A 24534-nucleotide genomic window follows, 5' to 3' on the forward strand; every position below is an offset into this window, starting at 1 on the left:
TTGGTCAGGTAACAGATTAGATGCACACATTCAGTTCTGGGACAACCTCTCCTCCCAGATTTGTCGCAATGCCATCCAAGCTTTATTGTGAAAATGCTGCACTGCATCCAGGATTAATATATCCTTTTTTATTGCCATGATTTTAGTGTCTATATATAGACTGCTGTTCTGGAGAGCCTGTCAGACCACAAAGCCTGACCAACATAATTGTGGTTATAACTGGTAGCGAATACAGCATTGAGATCCTTTTATTAAATTTTTATATTGGCCTGATCCGTTGTCCAATACTGACGAATTCAACGTCCTTGTTGTGTTATTTCCATACTGATATTCCTGTGGGAACAGCATTACTGATAAATCGGTTATTGACCCCATAGAGCTCTTTCAACATCTATTGATATGAACCCCTGATGAAGTCCTTCGGGACGAAACGCGTTGGGTTGAGGTTCAGATGTGAGAACATCAGACATTCATTGAAAGACATTATTGGATGAATTTATTTAGAAATTTTATGTCAGGTTGTGTATCAAAGTCTGTATTTTAAACTTTGTCGGGTACACATTACTCACTGCAAATGTACTGTTCAAGGACAATATGTGAATAAATTGAATATATTTTAATGATTCTGTGGTCAAATAATCTTGGAAATGAACCTATATGTAAAGTTACAATTACACAGCTCCCTTAGACATCCTTTTTTCTTGCATATATAGAGATACGTAAACAATATAGCATACACATGGAGATAGTTTCATATGTCTGTTTTATGGAAACAGTTGTGAGATCTAAGTAATGTATGATGTTTCTTGTGCATGTGCAACGCTCACTGCAGCTGGACATAATTATTTTATATACAGTATGTATACACAACCATTTTATTGTATGGGTTTTACAATTATTTATGCAAATTAGCATAGTGTAAAAGCAATTTAAGCATCAGCAAACTGTTAAATAAGTATCCACCCAGCATGGTATTGTGTATATACAGAAAACACAGCTGGTAACAGTGCTCCTCTAACACCATTCCAGCAGAAAGCCCACAAGGTCTTCTCAGAAGTTAACATGTAGGTGTCAAGACTCTGACAAGTGTTTGTAAAACAAAAACAGATTATAAATCCAAACAAGTCAAAGCTCTATCAACAAATGGACACGGTTGAAATGTTTAGATGTTTCCACCAGACACACCTCAGGCAAAATCATTTTATTTAACAGGCTGAGGATTTTTTGGTTGAGTTTTTATTTATGTGTGTGCATGTGTAGACATTGAATGCAACTGTACTGTATTTGTTAATTAAGATCCCAGAATATGCTTAATCCAGGATTACACTCTAGATTGGGATAAATTCTTAGCAGGGGCGTCTCAAGAGAGGAGGGGGCTCGTGGCCAGACTCCGGGTGGGCCCACTCCTCTCCACAGTGAAGTAGGCTCCGGCAATGTGCCAGATCCTGCTGCGCACGTGCATTTCTCCGGAAACATGGCAAGTGGCTGCAGTGCCCGTCGTGGGCTCCAGAAAGATGAGTATTAAAATAGGATTTTAATTACCTACCGGTAGTCCGTAGAGGATACTGGGGTTCCATTTAGTACCATGGGGTATAGATGGGTCCACTAGGAGCCATGGGTACTTTAAGAATTTGATAATGTGGGCTGTTCCTCCCTTTATGCCCGTCCTACCAGACTCAGTCTAGGAAACTGTGCCCGAGGAGACGGACATATTTTGGGAGAAGGATAAAGATAGTGGTGAGATTCCGAACCAGCACACACAAACCAGAGGAAAGCTCTGCTAACCCAACTTTAAACAGGAACAGCAACAGCTGAACCAATAATACTTAACCAAGTACCAGTGCAGGAAGAACGAAGCACCGGGCGGGTGCCCAGTATCCTCTACGGACTACGAGAAAAGGATTTACCAGTAGGTAATTAAAATCCTATTTTCTCTTAAGTCCTAGAGGATACTGGGGTTCCATTTAGTACCATGGGGATGTATCAAAGCTCCCAAACTGGGTGGGAGAGTGCTGAGGTTCCTGCAGAACTGAATGACCAAACTGAAGGTCCTCAGAGGCCAAAGTATCGAACTTGCAGAACTTAGCAAATGTGTTCGAACCAGACAAAGTAGTTGCTCAGCAGAGCTTTAAAGCCGAGACACCCCGGGCAGCTGCCAAGGAAGAACCCACCAACCTAACAGAGTGGACCTGTACAGATTTTGGAACCGGCAAACCTGCCGTGGAATAAGCATGCTGAATAGTGAACCTGATCCAGTGTGCAATTGCCTGCTTAGAAGCAGGGCACCCAATTTTATTGGGATCATATAGAACGAACAGTGAGTCGAATTTCCCGTGACGAGCTGTCCTCTTTACGTATACCTTCAAAGCCCTGACAACATCCAAAGACTTTGAAGTAACAGAGGTGTCGGTGATAACCGGAACCACAATAGGTTTGTTGATGAGAAACGCAGACACCACTTTCAGAAGAAATTGCTGACGAGTTCTGAGTTCAGCTCTGTCCTCATAGAAAATTAAATAGGGGCTCTTGTGAGACAAAGCCCCCAGCTCCGACACACGTCTTGCCGAAGCCAAGGCCAACAGTGTGACGGTCTTCCACGTAAGATATTTTACCTCCACCTCCTATAATGGTTCATGATTGGAGGAACTGCAGCACCAAATCGAGATCCCAAGGTGCTGTTGGAGGCACAAAGGGAGGTTAGATGCGCAGAACCCCTTTCAAAAATGTCTGGACCTCAGGGAGAGAAACCAATTGTTTCTGAAAGAAAATGGACAAGGCCAAAATCTGTATTTTATGGAGCCCAGATATAGGCCCACATCCACACCTGCCTGCAGAAAAAGCAGGAAATGTCCCAGGTGAAATTCCACCGCAGAATAAGTTCTGCTCTCGCACCAAGAGACGTATTTCTTCCAAATACGGTGGTAATGTTTGCACGTTACCCCCTTCCTGGCTTGGATCATAGTCGGGATAACTTTGTCAGGGATCCCTCTTTTGGATAGAATCAGCCGTTCAACTGCCATGACGTCAAACGTAGCCGCGGTAAGTCTTGATAGATGAACGGGCCCTGTTGCAGAAGATCCTCGCGAAGAGGTAGAGGCCACGGATCTTCGAGCAGAATCTCCAGAAGGTTGCGTACCAGGCCCTTCTTGGCCAGTCCGGAGCACTGTGTATTGCTTGAACCTTTTCCCTTTTTATTCTTTTGAAAATTCTTGGGATCAGAGGGAGTGGAGGAAACACGTACACCATCTGATAGACCCATGGACTCGTCAGAGCGTGTACCGTCACTGCCTGTGGGTCTCTCGACCTGTAACAATACCGTCTGAGCTTCTTGTTGAGATTAGAGGCCATCATGTCGAATTGTGGATATCCCCACTGACATGTCAAGCACATGAACACTTCCGGGTGAAGGCCCCACTCCCCCGGGTGCAGGTCGTGTCTGCTGAGGAAGTCTGCTTCCCAGGTGTCTACTCCCAGAATGAAGACCGCTGACAACGCCACAGCATTTTTTTCTGCCCTGAGGAGAATTTTTGATACTTCTGATATTGCTACTCTGCTTTTCGTTCCGCCCTGTCGGTTTATGTATGTCACTGCTGTCACGATGTCCGACTGGACTTGAATAGCCTGATTCTGAAGAAGATAAGAGGCCTGCAGAAGGGCATTGTATATGGCCCTGACTTCCAGAATGTTGATTGGAAGGATGACTTCCTGACTTGACAATCTTCCTTGAAACTGCACCCACCTGGGTGACTGCTCCCCCAACCTCGTAGGCTTGCGTCCGTGGTTAACAGGTTCTAGTCCTGAATTCCAAACCTCCGACCCTTGACGAGGTGAGAGGTCTGTAGCCACCACAGAAGGGAGATCCTGGCTTTTGGCGACAGACAAATTCTCTGGTGCATGTGAAGATGCGATCCGGACCATTTGTCCAACAGATCGAGCTGGAAGGGACTTGCGTGAAAACTTCTGTATTGAAGTGCCTCGTAAGAGGCCACCATTTTCCCCAGAAGGCGAATGCATAGATGCACCGATATCCGAGTTGGCTTCAGGACATCCCGAACCATCGACTGGATTACTAATGCCTTTACCAACGGAAGGAACACTTTCTGCGACTCCGTGTCCAGTATCATTCCCAGGAATGGGAGCCTCTGTGTTGGCTCTAGGTGAGATTTCGGAAGGTTCCGAATCCACCTGTGATCATGGAGAAGTTTGGTTGAGAGGCCAATGCTATCCAGCAACCTCTCCCTGGACAGTGCCTTTATCAGAAGATCGTCCAGGTACAGAATTATGTTCACTCCCTGCTTGCGGAGTATAAACACTCTGCCATCAACTTGGTGAACACCCTCAGTGCTGTGGAGAGACCAAATAGCAAGGCCTGGAACTGGTAGTGACAGTCCTGCAGTGCAAACCGTAGATAAGCCTGATGAGGCGGCCAGATCGGAATGTCAAGGTATGCATCCTTGATATCCAGAGACACTAGGAATTCCCCTTCCTCCAGACCTAAGATCACCACTCTCAGAGATTCTATCTTGAACTTGAACACTCTGAAGAATGGGTTCAAGGACTTGAGGTTCAGAATTGGTTATACCGAACCGCCCGGTTTTGGTACTGCAAACAAGTTGGAATAGTACCCCTTTTGAGTAGATGAGGTGGAACTGGAACAATGACCTGAGTCTGTACCAGTTTTTGGATGGCCTGCTGCAAAGTTATACTTGCCTCTTGTGAAGCTGGTAAGCCTGATTTGAAGAATCTGTGAGGTGGGAGCTCTTGGAACTCCAGTCTGTAGCCCTGGGAAATAAGATCTATTACCCAGGGATCCTGGCACGAAACCAGATGTGACTGAAGAATTTTAGTCGGGCTCCCACCTGACAGTCCTCCTGGCCTTGCGGGCCACCGTCATGCTGAAGGCTTTGAGGAAGCAGAGCCTGAGCTCTGTTCCTGAGCACCTGCAGTTGCTGGTTTGCATGGTTTACCTCTTGCGCCTCTGGAGGCTGTAGAAGCACCTTTGGATTTTCCCTTAAACTTGGCTATCCGAAAGGACTGTAAATTTGAAGCTGAATAAGCTTTCCTGGCTGGGGGAGCTGCGGAAGGAAAATACACAGACTTACCTGCAGTAGCTTTGGAGATCCATTTGTCCAATTCGTCTCCAAACAAGACCTCTCCTATGAATGGTAGGCCTTCCATGCCTTTCCTGGAGCCCGCATCAGCAGTCCACTGGCGTAGCCATAAGCCCCTGTGTGCTGATACAGCCATAGCGGTGGTGCGTGCGTTAAGCAAACCAATCTCTTTTATGGCTTCCACCATAAAGTTTGCAGAGTCCTGTATATACTGCAGGAGTAAAACAACATTCCCCCCAGACAAGGAATCTAACCCCTCAATTAGGTTAGCTGACCATTTAGCAATGGCTTTTGTGATCCACGCCAGAGGCGGAACTACCGGCAGTGCAGGCAGTGCACTGCACTGGGGCCCGCCTCTGTCCAGGGGCCCAAGCATGTAATGAGTCAAACTGACTCATTACATGCCGCTGTGCGCTGCGGGCAACCGCTGCCCGCAGCGCACAGCCGCCCGGCGAAGAGAGGAGAGGAGAGGAGCAGCAGTACTACAGACGGGGGAAGGAGGAGGAGGGAGGCTGAGAAGGGAGCCGCAGCAGCGCTTTGTTACTGGTGGAGGCGCTGCTGCTGCTGCCCCTCTGCTTCCCTATAGGCTGTCTTCCGAGAACAGCCTATAGGGAAGCAGAGGGGCAGCAGCAGCAGCGCCTCCACCAGTAACACAGCGCTGCTGCGGCTCCCTTCTCAGCCTCCCTCCTCCTCCTTCTCTCCAGCCCGGGAATCGTCTCTGACGCTGCACCGAGGAGCCTGAGCCAGCGGAGAGGGTAAGTATAATTCTTCTTTCTTTCTTTCTTTCTTTCTTTCTTTCTTTCTTTCCTTCTTTCTTTCCTTCTTTCTTGTGCCTGCCTGCCGCAATGTGTAAAAATGGGGGACTACCTGCCGCACTGTGTAAAAATGGGGGACTACCTGCTGCACTGTGTAAAAAGGGGGGACTACATGCCGCAATGTGTAAAAAGGGGGGCATACCTGCCGCAATGTGTAAAAAGGGGGGACTGCCTGCAGCAATGTGTAAAAAGGGGGGACTGCCTGCAGCAATGTGTAAAAAGGGGGGATTGCCTGCCGCAATGTGTAAAAAGGGGGGACTGCCTGCCGCAATGTGTAAAAAGGGGGGACTGCCTGCCGCAATGTGTAAAAAGGGGGAATCAGCCTGCCGCAATGTGTAAAAATGGGGGACTGCCTGCCGCTATGTGTAAAAAGGGGTAATCTGCCCGACGCAATGTGTAAAAAGGGGAATCTGCCTGCCGTAATGTGTAAAAAAGGGGGACTGCCTGACGCTATGTGTAAAACAGGGGGACTGCCTGACGCTATGTGTAAAAATGGGGAATCTGCCTGCTGCTATGTGTAAAAATGGGGAATCTGCCTGCCGTAATGTGTAAAAATGGGGACGCTGTCTGCCGTAATGTGTAACAAGGGCACGCTGTCTGCCGTAATGTGTAACAAGGGCACGCGGTCTGCCGTAATGTGTAACAAGGGCACGCTGTCTGCCGTAATGTGTAAAAAGGGCACGCTGTCTGCCGCTATGTGTAACAAGGGCACGCTGTCTGCTGTAATGTGTAACAAGGGCACGCGGTCTGCCGTTATGTGTAAAAAGGGCACGCTGTCTGCTGTAATGTGTAAAAAGAGGAATCTGTTCGCTGTAAGGTGTAAAAGGGTCTCTACCTGGTGTAGTGGTGCTGCTGTGCGGCGTAATTTGAATAATGGAGACTACTGTGTTGGTATTATTTTGTGGCCACACCCCTTCCCCACGAAGCCACGCCACTATGTATTTTTGCGCGCGCCTACGGCGCGCACTGCCCCTGGGGTGGACTTGGATGGGGGGGGCCCAAAGCATTTTGTCGCACCTGGGCCCACCGCTTGCTTGTTCCGCCACTGATCCACGCACATGCAATAGTGGGACCTTGGGCCACCCCAGCAACTCTGTACAATGATTTAAGTGTAGTCTCAATTTTACGATCAGCCGTATCTTTTAGGGTGGCTGCACCAGGGACAGGCTATACAATTTTCTTGACAGCCTAGAGACTGATGCGTCCACTATCGGTGGATTTTCCCATTTTTTCCTATCCTCCAGAAGAAAAGGAAAAGATGAGAGCAACCTTTTAGGGAATTGAAATTTCTTATCAGGATTAACCCACGGTTCTTCAAACAGGGTATTCAATTCCTTTGACACAGGAGAAGTGACTGAGGACTTCTTTTTTACATTAAAATAAGATTCCTCACACTCCTCTGACACTTTATCAGGAATTAGCAGAACATCTCTGATAGCCTCTACAACAGCCTCTATTCCCTGTGACAGAGTAGCATCCCACCCCTCTCCAAATCCACCTCACACTCCTCCATGTCTGACCTGTCAGCGTCAGAGTCAGACTGCAGGATATGGGCCAGAGATCGTTTTTGAGGACAAATGGGAGGGGATTGAGATGCTGGTTTGGGGACTGAGTCTCTATTCATCAACTCATCCACAGTCTGTCTTAAGTATTGCGTCTCTTTCTCATTGCGGGATAGCTTTGTAGAAATATTTGAGATCATTCCCTTAATGGAATTAACCCATTCCGGGTCAGCACTGCTATTCTGGGAAGGTTCACTACCCTGAGTACCCAGTAGTGAGCCCCCTGGTGAAGAGGAACACTACGCTGAACAAGAAACACACTCTTTGCCTGACATAATGTAAATGTGACAGCGCACACACACACACACACACACACACACACACACACACACACACACACACACACGAAAAGGTTAAGCAAAATTAACCCACAAAGAGCCCTTCAGGAAGACACAGAGTAATTTGGAGCCAGCCCCCACCGCTCCGTTATCGCTAATGCCAAACTTAGCCGGGTCGCAGACTAAGTACCCTGATAGGGGACTTAGCAGGGACGTGCAGTCATGGGAGGCCTCCCCTGTGATTAAAATAATATAAAGAAGATACTTATGACACATATTCTGTGTCATAAGTATTTGCTTTATATTATCCTAATCATCCCAGTCCTGTGTAAAGTGTTTGGGAGGCCTCCCTGTCAGATAGGGAAAAGTATGGGGGCGGGCGCGGGCGGGGCCTAGCAATGGGCATTAAAAGCCCATTGAAAAATCATGGGAAAGCGGCACCATTAGTGGTGCGCTTTCACACAGGGACGTGCTTTCAACCTATGAAAGCACGTCCCCTGTCAGTCAGGCCACAGTGATTGGCCAGCGGATCCGTCACTGGATCCGCTTTCAATCACTGTTGTGGGCACGGCGGAGGTGCGGGCGTCGGCGTGGGTGCGGGCGGCGTGGGTGCTGGCGGCGTGGGTGCGGTGGTGCGGGCGGCGTGAGTTTGTGCGGCGGTGCAGAGTTTGAGCAGCGGAGCGGTAACCCATTTAAAAAATGCCGCCTCAGCGTAATTTTTTAAATTGAAGATGGCCGCCGCGAGCCAATCACAGCTCGCCGCGCCATCGCTCCGCCCCCTCTAGCTGACTTATATAAGTCAGCGCGAGGGAGCAGCTGTCAGTCCGACGGCGGAGGAGGAGAGGAGAAGAGCTCCTGAAGGTTGAAGACGCCGGAAGTCCTGGATGGGCGGCGGCAATGCAAAAGAGCTTAGCAGCTGCCGCCCACCAGGTGAAGACGCTGGAAGCCCTGGGGAAGGCGGCGGCCATGCAAAAGAGCTTTAAGGCCGCCGCCTCCCAGGTGAAGACTTCAGAGGAAGACGCTGGAAGCCCTGGGGAGGTGGCACCCCCAGGTGAAGATGCCTGAAGCCCTGGGGAAGCGGCGGCCATGCAAAAGAGCTTAAAGGCCGCCGCCCCCAGGTGAAGACCATGTGCAATAAAACTTATTTTTTAAGACTGTGTGGTGTTTTTATTTTAATATTTTCTTTACAGGTGGGCAACAGGTGCCAGCAGGCCATTTATGTCCGGGCATGCTGGCACTTGTGGTTCTCCAAGTGCCAGCATGCTGGGGCAGGCTTGCTGGGACCTGTAGGCCACCTGTAAAGAACAATATTACTATTCTTTACAGGCGGACTACAGGTGCCAGCGGGCCCATTATGTCCGGGCATGCTGGCACTTGTGGTTCTCTAAGTGCCAGCATGCTGGGGCAGGCTTGCTGGGATCTGTAGGCCACCTGTAAAGAACAATTATAACAATGAACCCCGCACCCACCGCCACCAGGGGTGCGGGGCATAGCACGGGCTATCAGCCCAGTGCTGGATATTGCTCGGGAGGGGGACCCCATGTTTATTTTTTGGGGTCCCCACTTCCGAGGAATTCCAGCCCTGGGCTGACTAGCTTGGGGGGGTAGATTAATGCTATGGCAGGGGGACCCCATACCGAGTGTCTCACCTGCTATGGCATTACCCCCCCTGGCTGGTAAAGGGGGGGGGGGGCTACGCTTTTTTTTTCCTCTATGGGGGGGTGGGGATGTTAGCTGCTTGTGCCTCCCCAGCCACTGACCTCACCGCACGCCACTGGGACTTAGTACACTAATAATCGCTCCCCCCCTGCTATGACCCCCTGGTACTGCTGAGGTAGACTGGAGTCACACTGGAGGAGCTGCGTGTCCCTGTCAGTCAGCGTCTGTGTCCACTGCAGAGGGAAAATGGCGCTGGTGAGCTGCTGGATCCTCTCATAGTGAAGCCCCGCCCCTTCAATGGCGTGCGGTCTTCCCGCTTTTTTTATACTGGCTGAGGTAATCTCTTGCTTAAAATGGAGAGCAAAACATTTTAAGGCTGTTTTTGCCAGTGTGGGTACTGTGTACAGTGTACTGAGACGCAGCTGTGTACTGTTTCTGGAGACACAATCCGCCCCGTTAGAAGCATCTCCGTACCCTCATGCCACCATAATGGCCGGCGACCCGCTAGTCGGGATGCCGGCTTAGTACTCACCACTCTTCATTCTTCTGGCGTTGTTAGGGGTGGCGGCGTGCTGCGGGAATGTACGCTCACCGTGGTGGGGCTTGTAAATAATTCCCTCAGGAGCTCAGTGTCCTGTCAGCAGGAATGGGATCATTAACCCTTCAAGAGGTTGGGCCGTTCCCCCTGTCACAGTCGAAAAATATCATGATTCACATGCCTTGTACTAACCCCAATGCACATGCCCGCTGCTCCCCCGTGCGTACGCATCCCCTCAGGTTGCGTAGGGGACGCTCCAACGTCTCCTGCGCATGGAGATGTGTATTTACGGCGGAGTTTGTAAGCGTCTAGCGAGCGACTCGATCGCAACATATTTAACCCATATAGTGTGTTTTATATATAATATTCCCCTTAACAATGTCAGCAAGTATGTTTAGTTTAAACGGTTCTTTAACAGAGAGATCCCTCTTTGCATGATAGGAAGGGTCAGATAAAGGTTGAACAGTGGTGTCTAGTATCCAGCTGTAGAGTATTTTAATGGTAACATTTCGGTGTTGGTTAGGAAAAGATTGCTCGATCCTGCGTATAGTTATGTACAAAAGTAGTTTATGGACATTTACTGTATTTGCTGTTCATTATCCATGCGGCGGGAATCCTGAGGATACCTCCATTTCATATGTGGGAGGAAGGCGTATAAGTGGCTTGCCCCAAACTCAGAGGGATTGTGTTACATTGGAAGAGTGTTACCGGAAGTAATGACCATTACCCATGATAGAATGAAAGACGTTCACCGCAATGCTCAAGCTCCTTACACTCACACCCATTACGAACACATTGTAAAAAGACACCTTATAGATAGGACAGAGCATGCAGCCTCTGATTTGATCCACGAATCCACCGGGATTCAACTCCTAGTCGCGCTAGATATCACCCGTACCGCCAGAGGAGTTATAAATTTTAGGTATATAACTGCGCTAGCGAACCTGATAGACAATATCACCGAGATGTATGATGACACCTTTAGGTATACTGGGAGAGAATTGCAAGCCTACAAAACGGAACTGATCCAGCACAGGATGGTTCTAAATTACATCACAGCAGTGACAGGCAGGTATTGTGTCACCCTAGCAACTCAGTATGGTGTAAAGTGCTGTACGTATATCACAAACAGCACTGATGACCCAACCGAGGTCATAGATCAAAAGATGGACGATATCTTGCAATTGAAGTGGGAGTTCCGAAGGAGGCATAACCTTACCCTTACTTCTGTGAGTAATGAACTGACCGGCTGGGTATCATGGTTGGACCCACGCAATTGGTTCTCAGGTTTAGGAGAATGGGCCCAAAATGTTATCGTTACTGTAGGGAAGTTCCTCTTATGTATCCTAGGAGTTGTCATAATGATTGGATTGATACTTAGATGTGTTCGGATTTCAATGAATTGCAAGCGCAGTACCAAATTGATGAGTTTGAGGAGTGAGGGCATTGTAACAACAACTGGTTTAATTTATGACCCATCAATCGAGACAATGTTGTGATAAGACGTGATTCCACGGTCCGTTTCTTTCACCTGTTTCTCCTTTGTTTTTCTCCAAGGTAAAAAGACACCGACTCGGAAGAAGATTTTGATGACCCTTTATGCAAACCACTGATGAACTTTTATACAGACATTTGATGAACTTTTAGAGACTTTAACTTTATGGACACTTGAAAAACTTTGCTTGCCATCTGCAGCAAAGATACAGCAACCCGGACAAGACATCAACAAGACTTCAACAAGACATCCAAGGACAATCACATACAATATCATATGAATGCATTTATAACGCGTTTCTTATCTTCATCTCTACCATCTTCAGGTAGTGACACACATAGTTGACAGGTAATATAGGCACATATATTAGCACTCACATATTTTCCCCCCTTCATGTATCATCAACTAATGTGCACCCCATTTGTTGGAACTAAAAAGCCGAAAAGAGCTCGGTAGAGTTTGTTAGCCCACTTACAGACCCTTAATACGGGATAAGAAGGATTCAATGTATACTTCGCAATACCTCGAAGCTTATTTTTTTTTTTAACATGTACGGCACAATGATACATGACCCCTCAGACATGGATTTCATACATACATGCTTTTTACTATCTCACTAGGTCATACAGTTCCCACATTCTCCTCTCCTCCCAACTCCCAATCATAATAAGGTATTTCATGGTAATATATATTTTTCTGCTTAATTGTTTAGATAGTGGCAGTTATTGTTGACTGCCAAAGGGTGGACTGTCAAAGTCGAAAAATATCATGATTCACATGCCTTGTACTAACCCCAATACACATGCCCGCTGCTCGTGCACCCACTACCCCGTGCGTACGCATCCCCTCAGGTTGCGTAGGGGACGCTCCAACGTCTCCTGCGCATGGAGATGTGTATTTACGGCGGAGTTTGTAAGCGTCTAGCGAGCAACTCGATCGCAACATATTTAACCCATATAGTGTGTTTTATAGATAATATTCCCCTTAACAATGTCAGCAAGTATGTTTAGTTTAAACGGTTCTTGGACAGAGAGATCCCTCTTTGCATGATAGGAAGGGTCAGATAAAGGTTGAACAGTGGTGTCTAGTATCCAGCTGTAGAGTATTTTAATGGTAACATTTCGGTGTTGGTTAGGAAAAGATTGCTCGCTCCTGCGTATAGTTATGTACAAAAGTAGTTTATGGACATTTACTGTATTTGCTGTTCATTATCCATGACGCGGGAATCCTGAGGATACCTCCCACCTGAGCAGTTGGAGAAAGACACAGCCCACCTGTTCAAACCCACCTATGACCTTTTGTTATAATGCAGAGACACATTCCTGTGTCCAATGAACAATGAGATTATAGGGACCATTGTATTGTTACTGTATGCTGTGTATATAAGGACCACCATTGCCTGGGCCAGACACTCACTCTCTCTGAAATGCTTTCTCATTGAATGCTGAGGGCTGGATCCAGGACGCGCTTGCGAATCATTCCCACGTATGTATTGTTCTCTGTAGCCATTTTATTATCCTTAGTGTTTGCCATTTATTCTCATTCTGTTTGCTTGTGTTTGTAATTGTATGCTATTGTTCATATTATTCCTTGTTATTCTGTTTAGATTTTGATGTTAGTTTTGCAATGTATAAGCTGTACTGTTTTTCCCTTTTTACTCTAAAGAATCATCCACGAAGGTGTTAGAGCCGGAGTGGTTTTTAAATCCAAACCAGGTCTTGTGTTTTCACTAGTTACTGTAAAGGGTTTTCTTAGCGTCTCAATCGCTCAAACAGCTTTCATATTATCAAGGTTAATAAGCGTTACATCATTGTAGTATTACATTGCTAAGGTTTAGAGTATAAGCATACCCTTACTGTGTGTTGTTAACAAGGTTTACTGTGTGTCATTCTGTGAGCGTCTGCGCCGCTCGTGTCTCACTCGCACGGCGCTGCGTCCGCTACGCCGATAGCGTAGCATTACGGTACTCGGGACGCCTTTAGCGTGTTCGATACTAAGCGTGAGTCTGTGAGCGTACATGTTGCTTGTGCGTCGCGCCCACGGCCTAGCGTCTGCTACGCTAAGTGCGTACCCTTACGGTACTCTGTGCGCCAATAGCATACTTAGTCCGTAAATAGTATATTGCTTATGTTTAAAGGTAATATTTGACATTATCACCCCCCTAAGTTTCACGATGCAGATAGGCTGGTGCCAACCAGCCCTGTCTAAAAATAACAAACATATAAAATAAATGCAGAAAATTTTTCAGGAGTTTCCATAAGCGTGACCGGCTCCTCCGGGCACATTTCTAAACTGGTCTGGTAGGAGGGGCATAGAGGGAGGAGCCAGCCCACACTATCAAATTCTTAAAGTGCTGGCTGCTCATGTATTAGAAGGAAGTAAAGTTAAAAATTCTGAATGACTTGCTCCTGAGGAAGCTGGAACATATAAACCAGCGAAACGCGTTGAGCCGATCAGCCTGCCACTCTCCACTGCAGCTTTCACCTTCCTGGATTTGTCGAATATCCTAAGGACACACAACACTACTTCTCCAGTGATATTTGAGGTGGATCTGCATTTGGAACACTGGTAACAACCTCATGATTGCCAATTATCGGATATATGCAAAACTACCGATTAATGATGGTCATATCCAGTGACACTGGTCCTCTCTCAGTGCTCCCTAGCCAGTAGTGTGGAAATTCATAGATACAGGCCTTTATGTGTTTTAATTTTATTTAATCATATGGTCAATTTACTATGTGGTATTAATAAATGTTTTATTTTATACAAGCCTTCAGAATTTTTAACTTTACTTCCTTCTAATACATGAGCAGCCAGTGCTGGTTATTTTTCCTTTGTGTGTTTTTAACCATTTAGGGGAATCACCACCCCCTCACCAGCTGCTATTGTTAGCGCACCCTATATCTTTTTTCTTTTACTTCTATACAAATTCTTAGAGTGCCCATGGCTCCTAGTGGACTCATCTATACCCCATGGTACTAAATGGAACCCCAGTATCCTCTTGGACGTAAGCGAAAACAACATGGGTGCAGTGTGTGCAGTGTGGGTCCCCTTGGACCCAGAGGCCTGTGTGCACCACACACATTGCACCCATGATAGAAACGCCAATGATTCTTAGCATGGTTTGAAATAATGGTTGTTTGGCCAACTCGATTCACCATGGCCAAGATTTAGCAAGCCTTGGAGAGTGATAAATTGCATGGTGATAAAATACCAGCCAATCAGCTCCTTACTGTCATTTTTCAAACCTGGCCTGTAACATGACAGTTAGGAGCTGGTTGGTTGGTACTTCATCACTGTGCTATTTATCACTCTCCAAGGCTTGATAAATCTGGGCCCCTAACTTTTAGTGCAAAGGGCACTGTTGTAATTTTAACATTCAAATTAAGATTTAGTTCAGTATTCAGCAAAATGGGTTTGGAGTGAGCATACAGTATCCCTAAATCTAAACTGTTGTGAAAACTTTTGGGTGTTAACAACTTAACACCATGAACCCATGAATTGATCCTCTTGCAGACAAGTGCTGTGAGGGAACTTGAGACAACACAAATGAGTAGCTCAGTCTCTTGCTACAGTGTCTGATGTCTCTTCTTTTTGTGTCATATCACATCTTCTAATCTAATCTCTCCCATGTATCCTACTTACACTAGATATCCACTTGATGAGTAAATTATATATTAGAATACTATGTTAAAGAATTCTTCAAATAAATGAAGTGATATTGTAAGCTTAACTATTGAACAGCCTTTAAATATGGTATTTAATAAATGTTTCAACAAGCAGAAAATTGGGTAACACTGCTGACTCTATACAGATTCTGTTGTATACAGGGCATCCAGAGCTCTGATTGGTCCTAGTACTGGGGAGCATAGCCAAACATGGGATGCATGGTCACTGTTTCCCCCCCAAATGTTAACAAAATAGCTTGAGCTGCGTTGTTTTGAGCTTGGCAAGAGGCGGCACATCGGCATCCGTAACAAATGGCGCAGTGAGAACAGGTGTCACTGTACTGAATACAGAAAGATACAGTCTACATAATGTTAGCTAGGGGCACTACAATGTGGCGTAAAGTGAACTGGACAGCTACAATTTGACATAATATGAGCTGGTTCACTGTGCAGCATAATCTGAACTGGGGTCACTGTGTTCCATAATATGAACTGGGTGCACTACACTGTGGAATACTGTGAAATGGGGGCACTACAAAGTGACAATATAAATTGGGGCAATGTGTGGTATAAAATTAAATAGGGCTCTGCTATGAGACATAAAATGAAGTAGGTCACTATAAAGGAGCATTAAATAAGAGCTGTCTTTCTAGAAGCCTTCAAAAGGTTGCTATGGGGCCAACAAAGGTGGTCATTCTGAGTTGATCGCACGTTGCAACTTTTTGCTGCTCGTGCGATCAACTTGACGCCGCCTATGGGGGAGTGTATTTTAGCATAGCAGGGCTGCGATCGCTTGTGCAACCTTGCTATGCTAAAAAAGTTTCAAGTAAAACAAGACCAGCCCTACACCTACTTACCCAGTGCGACGGATCCAGCGATGAAGGTCCCGGCTGTGATGTCAGGCATCCGCCCTCCAAACGCCTGGACACGCCTGCATTCGCCTTACCACGCCCGGGAAATGGTGAGTAGATGCCCCGATCTTCCTTCCCGCTGTCAATCTTCTTGCGATCCGGTCTGCGATCGCTTTCTTCGGTCCTGGCGTCGTGACCCGGCGACTGCTGACTCTGGGCAACGATGCGCGTGCGCAATGCAGGCGCCGCGTAGCCGCAGTTCTGACCTGTTAGCAAAGCAGCGAAGAACCGCTGCGTGTGAACGGGTCGGAATGACCCCCAAAGTTCTAGCTATGCCCAGGTCATAAGATGCTAGACTGGTGGCATATCCAATTCAAGCAAGTATACAGGCAGACGTGTGTTAGACCTCTAGCGAGCACTTTTCTTCGCGCTACAATGTAGCAGTCTTTCTCCTGTATAAATAGTAAGGAGCTCAGGTCCTCCAAGGATTTTTCCATAATAGACAAAAACAAGTAATTTTATTTAAGTAACAAAGGACAAGATAGCAGTTGTGATGGTGAGTTAACATCCATTTACCATTTCACAGCTGCTCTTGACTTTAAATGGGAGTTACCTGATCTTTGCGTATCCTGCTACACAATGGGCACAAAACATTGCCAACTTCAAATGCGGACTCTAACAAAAGCCTCCATTTGGGCGGAAGTTCTGTGAAGGTTACTTTGTTGCCTTAAAGCTCTTAACCCCATCCACTGTCCTCCTAATTGTTTAACTTGTTCCAAAAATTGCATTCCTTGTGCAAATCCATAATGCAAGAGACACCTGGTGAACAGCATGAAACAGGAAACTAAAAATGGCACACCTTTATGTAAGGGGCACAGCCCAGCTTGAATGAACAAAGCATCCTAGTTTTCGCCACTATCCCTTTAGCCATAGTGCTGTTTCTGTTAGTCTTATCGTTCCATCTCACTGCTGCTACCCAGCTGTTAAACATTCCCACTGATTACTGTCATTCTGCCTTAATGCAGTTACTGAACACCAGTCTTTTTATACCACCAATGGGGTTTCTTCTCTCTGTTTTCCAGAAGATGAGAGATACGCAATCGTATTTAAGGGAACATGAAAAGAAAAAACCTAAGCAACGATAACAACTCACGCTGCATGCTGTAGAAAGCAGCTACACATAATAATAAAGTACATTTCTAGTACTCCCAATGTGTAAAATAAGATGCTCCATTTTAAGGATGAATAAGATGGCTGTGGTGCACATGATTAAAATAAATGTCTACTATTTTGGTGCACCTTCCAACTTACTTCATTAGTTACAGTTAAGTTATTGCCAATTTTTTTTTTCATATTATCTATCTATCTATCTATCTATCTATCTATCTATCTATCTATCTATCTATCTATCTATCTATCTATCTATCTATCTATCTATATATGATATAAATAATTTTGCATGTCAAACATTCTAATAATCCTTTTATGTATCTGTAAAGCAGCACTTTCAACTAGAGGCCTATTTATGTGTGGAGTTTGTATGTCCTCCCAGTGTTGAAAAGGGTTTACTGTAGTTCCAAAGACATGCTGGTAGGTTCATTAGCTCCTGACAAAAAGATGAAGCTTAGTGTGTACATGTGGTAGGGACTGATGCAAGTAAATTATATAATATTCTCTATAAATCGCTGTGGATTATGAAGGTGCTATATAAATACCTGTTAATTAACAAATAAGTATAAAAAATACATTATGTACATATTCCAAGCTCCATCCCCTGAGTTTGAGCTGCTAATATTGAGGTGTAAATCTCTAGCAAATTCTACTTAAAATATAGGCTGGACCTAGCTTTAAATTTTAGTGGAAATAGGGAGGGTATCAATACAACTCTTCCCCAAAGAGCAAAATGTTCAGTGTTAGTTTCTTTGTACAGTAATGTCTATACCCCAGTGACGTGCGGTGGGATCACAGGTTGGGGAGGCACTGGCAGCTAACAAGCCCCCCCCCCCCCCCCCCGGAAAAAAAAAAGTGTGGTCCCCCAACACATCAGGAAAACCAGCACTAGGCAGAACCAGCCAGGGGGAGTAATGCCATAGCAGGGGAGACACTCAGTGTGGGGTCCCCCTGCCATAACATTAATCTGCCCCCCAGCCAGTCAGCCCAGGGTTGGAATTCCTCGGAAAGTGGGAACCCCAAAAAATAAAAATGGGGTCCCCCCCTCCCGAGCAATAACCAGCACTGGGCTGATAGCCCAGTGCTATGCCCCGCACCCCTGGTGGCGGTGGGTGCGGGGTTCATTGTGTGTTAATATTGTTCTTTACAGGTGGCCTACAGGTCCCAGCAAGCCTGCCCCAGCATGCTGGCACTTGGAGAACCACAAGTGCCAGCATGCCCGGACATAAAGGGCCTGCTGGCACCTGTAGTCCACCTGCAAAGAATAGTAATATTGTTCTTTACAGGTAGCCTACAGGTCCCAGCAAGCCTGCCCCAGCATGCTGGCACTTGGAGAACCACAAGTGCCAGCATGCCCGGACATAAAGGGCCCGCTGGCACCTATAGTCCACCTGTAAAAAAAATATTAAAATAAAACGCCACACGTCTTGAAAAGAAGCTTTATTTAACTGGGTCTTCACCTGGGGGCGGCGGCCGTTAAGCTCTTTTGCGTGGCCGCCGCCTTCCCAGGGCTTCCGGCGTCTTCACCTGGGGGGCGCCACCCCCCCAGGGCTTCCAGCGTCTTCACCTGGTGGGCGGCGGCTGCTAAGCTCTTTTGCATAGCCGCCGCCCAGCCAGGACTTCCAGCCGTCTTCTTTCTTCAGGAGCTCTTCACAGCTCCTCCTCCGCCGTCGGACTGACTCTCCTCCGCCTCGCGCTGACTTATATAAGTCAGCCGGAGGGGGCGGGGCGATGACGCGGCGAGCCGTGATTGGCTCGCGGCGGCCATCTTGAATTTCAAAAATGACGCTGAGGCGCCATTTTTGAAACTGGAACCGCTCCGCTGCCAAACTCTGCAGATAAAGGTAATTTTCCGCCGCCGCACAGCCGCCGCAACCCGCCGCCTGCTCCACCGCCGCCCGCACAATCGCCGCATTCAGCCGCCCGCACAGTGATTGAGAGCGGATCCAGTGACGGATCCGCTGGCCAATCACTGTAGCCTCACTGACAGGGACGTGCTTTCATAGGTTGAAAGCACGTCCCTGTAGGAAAGCGGCACCACTAATGGTGCCGCTTTCCCATACATTTTCAATGGGCTTTTACAGCCCATGGCTAGTCCCCGCCCGTGTCCGCCCCCCGCTCCCCATATTATCCCCAGAGATAACGGGAGGCACCACGATCGGTGCCTCCCAAACACATAAGGAGGGGAGCAATGATCAGAATAATATTAAGAAGATACATATGACACAGAATATGTGTCATATGCATCTTCTTTGTATTATCTTAATCATTAATGACAGGGGAGGCACTGCCTCCCCAGCCTCCCCTGACTGCACGTCCCTGCTATACCCAATACATTTTGAACAAGAAAGGATTGAAAAATAGGGATAACTAGGATGTCCAGAACCTATCCAATTCTGCAAAACTGTCTTCCTCCCGGCAGTGCTAAAGGCTAGTAATAAATGCCTTATAGCCCTTTGTTATACATTCGCCCCAAGGTAAAATCCATAGAATTGCCCATTCAGAGGGTGAATGGAATATAGTTAGTCAAGTATTGGCATGCATATAACCGAATAGTGACAAAATTATCTAATCAAAGGTCATTCCCATGGACAGTGATAAGTATCAGCTTCTTCTTATTCACATTTAGGGCAAGTATGACTGGAGGAGAGAGCGATCAAGGACTGCTTGACAGGCGATAAATAGGTATTGTGGAATATACAATATTAAGACAACAGTTTTCCAGGAATAGGCTAGGCCTAGGGCCCAGACTAATATAGGAAAAGTGTGGGAAGGAAGTGTGGAAGCCACTTAGATATACCAGTGTATATCTCAGAATGATGTAGGACGTCATGCAGGAAGGAATAGGGTGTGGAGAGAACCTTGGAAGGAAGTAAGGGATGGGCCAGTATTCGATCTAATGCGTTAGACCAGTCTGCAGCAGACAAATGCCACAGTACAAGACTGATACAGTGCTGAGTTTGTAGAAATACCAGAGGGAAGGGTTGTATAATCTCAAGTTTGTCAGATGCCTCCACAAAGTTCCGTGGTTCAATCCCAGTATTGTCTGGGTGCCAACATATGCTTCATTTTTTTAAAGTAGCTAGAGTATTCTTAACGTTAGCTTAAACTGATTGCTGCAAGCATTGTGTGGCTTAAATACACGGTGGATTGGGAGGACACAAGAAATATACAACAGTATTTTACAGAAGATGGGCTTGTATAACCATGCTACTGTAGAAATCACAACCATTGATTAATGATAAATGTCAGTAAGGCATAGTGACCAAGAATTAACTGTATAATGAGACTGGAGTGCACTCTGTATTTATTATTTTATTGGATAGCCTTTTTCATCCCATCATGTTTTATAAAACACCCGTCGGCCATAACATTAAAATCACCTGGCTATTATCATGTAGGTCCCCCTTGTGCTGCCAAAATAGCTCTGACCTATCAAGGGTACAACCTCCACAAGGCCCCTGAAGGTGTCCTGTGGTATCTTTCAGCAAGACTTTACCAGCAGATCTTTAAGATGGGGACTCCATGGCTCGGACCATCCCACAGATGCTTGATTGGATTGAGATCTGGTTAAATTTAAGGCCAAGTCAATACCTTGAAATTCTCAAATTATTCCTGAACAATATTTACAGTGTTGCTGGGTGCATTATCACGCTGAAAGAGGCTACTCACATCAGGGAATATTGTTGCCAAGAAGGGGTGTACTTGATCTGCAACAATGTTTAGGTAGCTAGTACATATTAGTGTAACATCCACATCAATGCTAGAACCCAAGGCTTCCCAGCAGAACATTGTCCAGAGCATCACACTGCCTCCTCCCCATAGAGTATCCTGTTGCCATTACTTCCCCAGGTAAACAACTCACTTGCAACCGGCCATCCACATGATGTAACAGAAAATGTGAATCATCAGACCAGGCCACCTTCTTTTATTGCTCCATTGTCCAGTTCTGATGCGCCTGTGCCCATTGTAGTCGCTTTCGGTGGTAGACAAGTATCAGTATGGGCACACTGCCTGGTATATGGCTACACAGCCCCAATGCAGCAAGCTGCGATGCACTGTGCATTCTCGCACCTTCCTACCATAGCCAGCATTAACGTTTTAAGAAATTTGTACTACAATAGCTCTTCTATGGCTAGCATTCACTTCGCACATGCATCAATTAGGCTTGGGCGCCCATGACCCTGTCGCTATTTCACCAGTTGTACTTCCTTGGACCACATTTCGTAGATATGATCCACTGCATTCTGGGAAAATAAGACTGGCATTTTGGAGATGCTCTGACCCAGTCATCTAGCCATCACAATTTGCCCATTTTTCCTGCTTCCACATCAACATCAAGAACTGAGTGTTCACTTGCTGCTGAATATATCCCACCCCATGACCATTATGATGAGATAATCAATGTTATTCACTTCACCTGTCAGTGGTTTTAATGTTATGGCTGATGTATGACTGAGAATATACACTGTATATTATTGTTATACCTACTTCTTTGTTAAATACTCATTAACTGATAAAAAAAAGTCATGTAGTTGTCATTTGTTTTATTGTATAAGGTTTTTTTTTAGGATAAATTCATTATTTATTTGGGTAGTTTTTGTAATTATTAATAGCTTACCTTCACTCATTACAACAAAAACATAACAATTTAAAAAATTAATTTACTTCTATTAAAATTAACCTGAATGATATGTTTGAACGGTCAGTGCTGCAAGTAGATTTTTTTTCTCAGTGGTACGGATAATTAAAATGGGCATGGTCACACAAAACTAGGGGAGTGGCTACTTGACAATAGGGGCATGGCCACATTATGCCACACACCGTAATTCCCCTTACACATTATGCCACACACTGTAATGCCCATTACACATTATGCCACTGACACCATTTTATGTCCCACACACAAAATTGGCCCTTATAAATTATGCCCCAGTGGTGGGCTGGTGGTACTGCATTCCACCACTATATTTCTTAATGGATCTCCATACCACCCCGTACCAACCTACTTTCAGCACTGTGAACGGTATATAATAACAAAATAATATGGTGGCGTTCCTTTAATGTTACATTTACACTGAGGAAAACACTATTTTATGATACCTAGTTTTTCTCTTACTGGCCCAGATTTATCAAGCCCTGGAGAGTGATAAATTGCATGGTGATAAAGTACCAATGTCAACCAGCTCCTAACTGCCATGTTTGAAAAATGACAGTTAGGAGCTGATTGATTGGAACTTTATCCCTATGCAATTTATGACTCTCCAAGGCTTGATAAATCTGGGTCACTGTATTTGCAGCTATTTATTATATGTTTTACCAGTAGTGCAAGCCTATCTTTCACTAAAACAGAGCACATTTTCTAACATTGATTACTGTCATTTTAACCATTTATTATTTGACATGAAATATTACCAAATATATTATACTTACAAAGACTGAAGATTGCGAAGATTGTGAAAAGCTTCACTTGGAGCTTGTTTTAACTGGTTATTCTGCAACATGCTAATAAAAACAGAGATAAATTATTTATATTGTACTATATGATATCTCTTTGTAATATAATTCATACAGGAAGGTAGGCTTATGTTCAAATGTATTGTGCATTATTTGACTTTGTCATTTAAGGTTTGCACAAAAAGACACACAGTAGAAACACAATAGAATCAGTTTCAGGCTTAAATGTTTAAACACTGGTCTGTGAATTCACTAGAGGGTTCTGGAAGCTAAGATAAACTACAGGAGGATGCATCAGCATGCAGATCCCCGCAGGTCGGTGGCAGGTATTCACCTGCTTCAAAACAAAATATGTTTAACAGCCGTTGCCAGTCACATAATGGCAAAAACAACACACCATATAGGCATATTTACTCAGCTGCATTTTCAAAGGAACATTTTCTCATTTTAAAAACTGTGTCAGTCACAGCAAAATAAAAGCGGTTTCATAGTCAGTGTCCTAATGTTACTGTAAAATTATTTCTTCTGTGCTAAGTTAGTCTGATATTACACAGCACAGTCTCTGTATTATTTATTACAATTTCAAATACACCTTATACCAGTGGTTTCTAAAGTTATTTGAATCACGGTGCCCTAGAATATCAGAATTTTTTTCACGGCACCCCTAGGCCAAAAATTTCTTATTGAGAAGTTTGGAAAGAAATATTACATTAAGTAGATCGCGTTTATATGTCATCCTTAGGGTCAGTTGTGTGGTGAGGGACAAGATTTGCTTCTGTTTGGCCATATATTTTATGACTGGCAGCCACCAGCACTGGTTTTGCCTATTATACTGACCATGAATAATTTGAATTGGTCCTGGACCACCAACCCAGGGCACCCCTGCAAGTGTCCCGAGGCACCCCAGGGAGCCACGGCACACAGTTTGGGAACCTCTGCCTTATACAGTAGGTCACAATGTACCTCTACTCGGGGGCGGCTTAGCCACAGGGAAGATTTCTGGTGGGCCGATGTGCATGTAGGGCCTGTTTTGTTTGTTAACATGTGAGGGGTGATGCTGCTGCCATGGTTACACGTTATCTGTGGTGCTGCCCATGTGAGGCCACTTCTACAAATTTTTCCAGGGCCACTCTGCCCCAATCTGCCCCTGCCCGACTTTGAAAGAAAGTGCAATGGATGCTAGTGCTTCATAAGCGTTAATAAATAAATGAATATATAGATGTTAGAGCAAAGAATTTGTGTCTCTTGGTGTCACTGGGCCTTTCAAACAGCAGTGGAAATTTGCCACAATTTTTTCCCATTGGGGCCAAGTTGTTTGATCGTTTTTTTTCCTGTGGGGGCCAATGCGTTATGTTTTTTTTCTTGTGCAATGTTTTTCATCTGCGCTTGCATCTGAGTTGCACCGCACATGCATGTACCATGATGGTGTTCGTACAGAGTTGCAGTACACACATACCGGGAAGTGTATTAGAAATATGTTGGGCATTACTGTGTGGGCGGTCGGCTAATCAGATGCAGGGGGTTGGCAAATCAGATGCAGGTAACGTAGTGTGGGCATGTTGCTGAAAGTGCTTCCATATAGAGACGTTGAATTGATCACATTGGAGGCCATACTCAGAAGGATGATTTGCACCTAACATAGGACTGGTGAAGGTTTCAATGGTGTGACCGATGGTGGCATCCAAAGATGCACAAAGCATGATTGCAGCATCTGTAGACACTGAAAGTTGGAATCTCAGTCCTTGCAAATTTGGATGTACGGATGTACACTAGGGAAGGGCATTGTAGTGTCATTAGCATTAATTCAAAGACGCAACTGCAGCAAAAGATGCAAGGATGCTGCAACTGCACTCAACTCAGAAACAGACCCTATGAGGAAGAATCCCACCCCTCAACAGATCCTGCCCCCATTAGGGCTGATTCCATA

At 45.6% G+C, this 24534-nt stretch overlaps 1 protein-coding gene and 1 long non-coding RNA gene across 4 annotated transcripts in view; one reads left to right on the forward strand and one right to left on the reverse strand.

Moving 5' to 3' along the window:
• Positions 1-13025, forward strand: part of LOC134932757 (uncharacterized) — a 91123-nt gene extending 78098 nt beyond the window's left edge. The window contains exon 3 of the long non-coding RNA XR_010179473.1: positions 11521-13025. This is a non-coding gene — a long non-coding RNA (uncharacterized LOC134932757). The remainder of the gene's footprint in view (positions 1-11520) is intronic.
• Positions 1-24534, reverse strand: part of LGR5 (leucine rich repeat containing G protein-coupled receptor 5) — a 314155-nt gene that overhangs the window by 78512 nt on the left and 211109 nt on the right. For all 3 annotated transcript variants that reach the window (XM_063927462.1, XM_063927463.1, XM_063927464.1), the window contains one exon: positions 22584-22655. In XM_063927462.1, coding sequence (XP_063783532.1) covers positions 22584-22655 — 72 coding nt within the window. The remainder of the gene's footprint in view (positions 1-22583; positions 22656-24534) is intronic.

Source organism: Pseudophryne corroboree, chromosome 6, assembly GCF_028390025.1.
Source record: "Pseudophryne corroboree isolate aPseCor3 chromosome 6, aPseCor3.hap2, whole genome shotgun sequence".
NCBI classification, from domain to species: Eukaryota; Metazoa; Chordata; class Amphibia; order Anura; family Myobatrachidae; genus Pseudophryne; species Pseudophryne corroboree.